General features: G+C 49.5%; 1 protein-coding gene across 22 annotated transcripts in view; it reads left to right on the forward strand.

The window, feature by feature from the left end:
* TNS1 (tensin 1) overlaps positions 1-3,573 on the forward strand; it is a 279,839-nt gene extending 276,266 nt beyond the window's left edge. For all 22 annotated transcript variants that reach the window (XM_043504818.1, XM_043504821.1, XM_043504825.1 and 19 more), the window contains one exon: positions 2,327-3,573. In XM_043504818.1, the coding sequence (XP_043360753.1) occupies positions 2,327-2,471 (145 nt within the window). In that variant the 3' untranslated portion in view covers positions 2,472-3,573. The remainder of the gene's footprint in view (positions 1-2,326) is intronic.
* The last annotated feature ends 2,427 nt before the right edge of the window (positions 3,574-6,000 follow it).

Genomic DNA, 6,000 nt, shown 5'->3' on the forward strand with positions numbered 1-6,000 from the left:
ATTTTCTTGGGGGGAGGAGAGGCAAGGAAAAGAACTTCATTTGGCTGAGGAGGCTGGACTATAGGAAACATTCCTGCCCCAGACCCTGCCCAGGCTTAATAAGGGCTCCTCCATCCCAAACTGGCTAGACAATGCAGTCCCTGACCGCTCCCATCAGTGTGAACGGCAGGTCTGCAGGTAGCCGCAAAGACCCCTCGCCTCCTCCAGGCCTGGCCGGCGTCGCACGTCCCCAAGCGAACGAGGGCAGTGGGAAGGGGCAGCCCTGTGGATCTGGCTTTTCTCTTCCCACTTCTAAGCTGACTAGCCCTTTGTCCTACGTTGCCCACGGGAGGACGGAGGGGCCGGCTGAGCCCCATTCGAGTGAGCCCAGGCCCCACTAATTTTAGTCGTGTTAGCGAAGGGCTTTTAATTAGTATCCCCAGCTGTCAGGATTTTTCGCTCTCTAATTAGAAATGACCTGGCAGGGAGCTGGCTAACATTCTGTTCCCCTCCAAGCCCATATTTATAACCTGGCTTTTAACGTTGGAATTAAAAAGGACATTTTGTTTGTAAAGGGGGAGGGAGATTTCAACGGGGCCGGACAATCCCCCTGCTCCTCCCGCCCCTCGTCTCCTCTGAGACTAACAAACCCTTCATTCCCCTTCCATGTATGGGGAGATGAATCGCCATAGAAGCGCACGACCGGCCACCTCGATCCCTGGGAGATGTTCTGAATGTGCAGTAAGAAAAGGAGTACTTGTGGCACCTTAGAGACTAACAAATTTATTAGAGCATAAGCTTTCGTGAGCTACAGCTCACTTCATCGGATGCAATGAGCTGTAGCTCACGAAAGCTTATGATCTAATAAATTTGTTAGTCTCTAAGGTGCCACAAGTACTCTTTTTCTTTTTGCGAATACAGACTAACACGGCTGCTACTCTGAAACCTGAATGTGCAGTGCGCACCCAGGACAATGCCGGTCTCGGATAACCATAGGAGAACAAGATGTCCCCTGGGGAATAAATATTCTTGGCCTTTGAAGCATCTGGACGTGATTATTTTGCAGTCTGCTTCATGGAATAGTCAAGTTTAAAAAAGCCCGAGGGTCTTGCCAAGCAGAGCATGCCCATCACCGCCTCGCTGCTAGGATCAGGGCGTCACCCGCCTTTTCTCCTTGAAATGCAGCCTGCCTCAGACGGGTGGTTGGTACAGGCCACGCCCAGGCATTAAAGGGACAAGGGGTACAGTGGGCACCAATGCATAGGAATGGTGTCCTCAGAGGGAAGGAGCCATCTGCAGCTCCCCTTGGCTTTCAGGGGTGTTGCCAGTGGCTCAGCACCTCTGGGGATTTGGCCCTGTGCTCATCAGGCCCCGGCAGAGAGTGGCTGGTGGAGGGGAAGAGAGAAGTGTGAGCAGCACTGAGAGTGGGAGAAAGAGTGAAGAAGGCAAGGCTGGAGGACGGAGAAGGAAAGGAGAAGCCATGGTCAGTGATTCACACAGTTGCACTGGCAGGCTTGTGGCCACTCCGGTCCCTTTGGGGACAGCTATAGTGCACAAACCAAATCCCCAGACCAAGGGCTTGGGGGAAGTTCAGATCTGGGTCCAGGCTGGGTCCCGCAACCCCAAACCCATTTTTGTGGTGTCCCAGGAGCATGCTGCTTAAGAAGCTATCGATGCAGGGTCCTGCAGGTTGCTCTGTGGCCTCGTTCAGCATATGGGTGTTACCCCTTCCCAATAGCCACTTTCCAGATGATGTCTCCGGCCCCATTTGAACCAAATTGGATTTGAATTGTGCCAGTGGTGTCGCTGATCTTCTGGACACCGATTTACTCCTGACTCATGCATAAGAATTGATAGACACGTGGGCTGCGATATAGATGCCCCTTTCCCATTCATTCCAATGGGAGTAGAGCACCCAATCTCTCAGATGGCTTTGAACTTCTCAGCCTGAAGGCAAAGAAATGTTCCCACTGAGGCCTGATCTCCGTGAGTCGACGGGAAAAACTCCATCAGCACCAGTGGAAGCAGAATGGGCCCTGAGGATGCATGTGCCGAACCAGCTTGGGTGCGTTCCCTGCTGCCCTGCAAAGCATGGTCCACGTATCCTGAGCAGTGGCCATCAGTTCTCTCCAGTGGGTGATCAACTGTAGGCTGCAACGTTGGCTCATCAGTTGGGGGGGTGTTTAGCGGCTTGTCAGCCAGATGGGCCAGATGTTCTAATGTGGGCTGCCCAGTCCCTTCACTTGCCCCGGTGAGCCATATCCCATTGCTGGATATATGCTGTTGTCTCATGATCTCTGCTTCCTTGCAGCTCTCTCATGTGCATTCTCTCTTTGTGACCCAACAGGCTCTTTGGCTTTGTGGCCAGGAAGCAGGGAAGCACAACGGACAACATTTGTCACCTCTTCGCCGAGCTGGATCCTGACCAGCCGGCCACCGCCATTGTCAATTTCGTGTCAAGGGTCATGCTTGGCTCCGGCCAGAAGAGATGAGCCACTGGACACGGATAGTTCTTGCCCTTGAATTTTGGAGAAGGACTTGGAGTTGATCCGAGAAGGAGCGCGAGGAAGTGCATTGTGGGAGAGGGAAGTGAATCGGGGGGAAACGGTCTGAATTGTGGAAGAAAAAAACCCTCACCCAAGCGTAACAAAACAAAACTAAAGGAAGCGATGTCAGCGCATTTCCCCTCGCAGGGAATGCGACCAGCACAACGGCCAGGAGTCGGAGGAGTGGAACTGGGTTGTCTTTTGGATCAGCGTCCCCACGGGGGGTTTCAAGTGGCGAATTCACCCCGGGTCAAAGTGGGAACGTTCATGGCCCTGCCGTTTGAAAACCAACAACTCTGTTTGCAAATGTCAGTCGTTTGTTTTAAATAATGCCCATGGCCAACCGATCAAATGAAAGGCAGGTGTGCAGGACTGCCCCCCACCCCCGGGGAATTACCCATTGAAACAGCTTACCAGGGGCTGTTGTGGGCTTTCTCCATCACTGGCAATTTTCAAATCAAGATGAGATGTTTTGCTAAGAGATCTGCTCTGGTTCAAACAGGAATGAATTCCAGGCAGATCTCAGGCCTGTGTTACGCAAGAGGTCAGACTAGATCTCAGTGGTCCATTCTGGCCTCATGACCTATGTGCTAGAACAGTGGTTTTCTACCTGTGCTCCGCAGACCCCGGGGGAAAGGGGGAGTCCGCAGACTATGTCTAAGATTTCCAAAGGGGTCCACACCTCCATTTGAAATTTTTTAGGGGTCCGCAAATGAAAACAGGTTGAAAACAGCTGTGCTTGAGTGATCAGGCAGGAAAACAAAGGATGGTCAATATCCCTTTTAACCTTCCCTGCTCTGAGGTCTGCAACTACTTTGTATATGAAGTATGACACATCCCCACACTCACATGTATATTCACAGCAGTGGGGCTTATATATAAGCCTGTAGCCCCCGAGCAACTCCCTTTGGTCTCTGTGCTGCACGCCACAGCCCATCAGGATTTCCTGGCAGCAGAAGGGAGAGAACTCAGATCCTCCAGCTCCAAAAAGCACAGGACCTAGGCCACTTGAGCGAAAGGGGACGCAAGGTTAGCAGTATGGGATCTATGACACACAGGTGAGCAGTTCTGATTCCATCCAGTACAGGGCGGTGGTGATGCATACACACTAGGCAGTTCTCACACACACACACACACACACACACACACACACACACAGAGTTGTTTAGCAGGTTGCCTTCACTAACTGAATTCAGGAGCATGCTTTCCAAAGATCATCTTCACCGGAAAGATCTTCTGGGTTATATACAATGGGACCTGCAGTACCAGTACTTTACCCTATATTTTCACCTGCAGACTGTCACATGTTCTCTTAAAAGCTAACATACCGGAAGCGGACACAGGTCTGGTCGAGCCTGGTCTCTACTCCTTCTGTAGACGTACAAGCGATTTGTTCATTGCATGGACATTTGGTTGCACAAAAGGCAAATAAGTTATAAAGAAAACTCAGGCGTTTTTGGAGGCCACTAAAAGAAAAGACCCTGCAGTCTGTGGGCAGCTTTGGCTCTGCATGATCCTCTCAGCTGATCCAAAAGCCAAGAGATCTCATGGCCAAATTTGGTTCTCAGATGCTCTGCCCTGTGGAGGCTTGGAGCGCTGAATTTATTGTAGTTTAGTAACAATCCAATAGGCGTAAGCTTTGCTTTTGCTTCAGAAGGCCACAGGCCCCAGACTTTGCACTGAAATGCTAACTCACAAGAGATATCGACTAGCCTTGCAAATGTGGACAGATTAGGCAAAGTTCCCAGCCTTGCAAATCCCTCCATGATCTCCTCTCTGCTTGGGCCTTTCCATAGGGAACAAGATGGTGCGGCAAAACATGTGCATTGCCCATAGATACAGGGCGCGTGTCCTCTCACTGACTCCACAATGGGCTCCATGGGATGATCTGTGGTTAATATCTGGCTCCGTGTAGCTCGGCTGAGATAGGAGCCACCAGAGGACAGTCCAGGAAGTTAAGAGATGTTTTTCCTTCTCCCTGGGGAATGGTTGTGTATTTGGCCAGGTAAAATTATGCGGGTTTTACCCCTTCCTCGGACACAGCTGATATTGGCCAATCCCTGTGGCAGGATAGCAGATTGGACGGGCCAACACGTGTGGTTCCTGTGTGGTAAATCTTATGGGTCTATTTTTCTTTTTTTAATGCTTAGTTCAAGCTAGAGCTGAGACCCAAGCTATGAACAGCCTCCCGGCCCAAACACTCCCCACTTCTGGAGCCGTTCCAAACCTAGATCTGATCTACAGCTTGCGCCCAGCTCTGGGGAACCCTACAAATTTGCATTGACAACCAATCTCCCAAGCATCTTTCTGGGGCTTTCTGAAAATGCCGTAACCAGCTTGAATCACTCAGGTATGGTCAGAAGTGTTAGGGGATGGGGAAATCAGGAAGCAGGAGAGAGAGACCTTTTCTTGTTTGTGCCACATTTCAGTGCAAGGTTATGTGATACAGGCTGTCTGTTAATAAAACCAAAAAACACCCAAGAACTATAAACCCGCTAAAATATTGCAACCACCTGGATTCCCCCAGAGCACTCTGCTCTCTCATTCAGAGGCAGTGTCCTGATATATATAATATATATATATGAAATATACTGAAAAATACTGTAAGCTAATCAAATTTTTAAAAAGGGTTAAATTTACACAAAATATTTATTTTTTTGCCATATTGCTTTATGTGTATCTTATCTCCTCCATTATATACGGACCCCCCACCCCCTGACCCCATATAGACTCTTGTACGTATAACTCATAATAGAGTGTAACAGACAAACATGGTTTATTTCAGTTATATTAGTGACATGGGCAAGGATCCAAGAAAGTGCAGTGTCCCTTTAGACACCGCCTCCAAGGTGCAATGCTTATGATTGGTCCCCCACCTCTAACCCCTGGCCCCTTTCCCTGTTGGACATGGACATTTGCTAGCACCTGGAGCAAATTAGCATGTGAGGCGAGTGAGTTTGAAACCATTGCCAAGTGATGCAAGGGTTGGTGGCGTGCGCGGATGTGTGCGAGTGTGTGTGTGTGAGGCCACAGCTGCGTGAGCGTGTGGAGGGCTCTTTCGTTTCTGGATACCGTAGGAGGGTTAGATTTGTGTCAGGGAGGTGTTGGGAGACTGGTACTGGGATGGGGTGGGAGGGGTCACTTTACGACGTCCACCAGGGCCATGTGTTCCAGCCCACCCTGTCGTATAGCACGTTGAGATATTTTTATTTTAAGTTGTTAAAAAGAAATTCCCTCCTTCTGCAAAATTCAAGCACGAGGAACCCCCTCACTTGTAACCTTCTCACCCTGCCATTAACCAATTAGACAAACACTGTGTTTATAGATATTTAAATATATAAAGGTATATTTTTTGAAAGTCTCTATTTTTCAGACTTCATTTTTCTCACAGCTAAAGCTAATTTTATTATTTTTGTTTTAATCTGCTGTCCTGCCCCGGGAATTGGGGCTTGAGCCTTAAATGCATATTTTCCCG

This window comes from Dermochelys coriacea, chromosome 11, assembly GCF_009764565.3.
Source record: "Dermochelys coriacea isolate rDerCor1 chromosome 11, rDerCor1.pri.v4, whole genome shotgun sequence".
NCBI classification, from domain to species: domain Eukaryota; kingdom Metazoa; phylum Chordata; order Testudines; family Dermochelyidae; genus Dermochelys; species Dermochelys coriacea.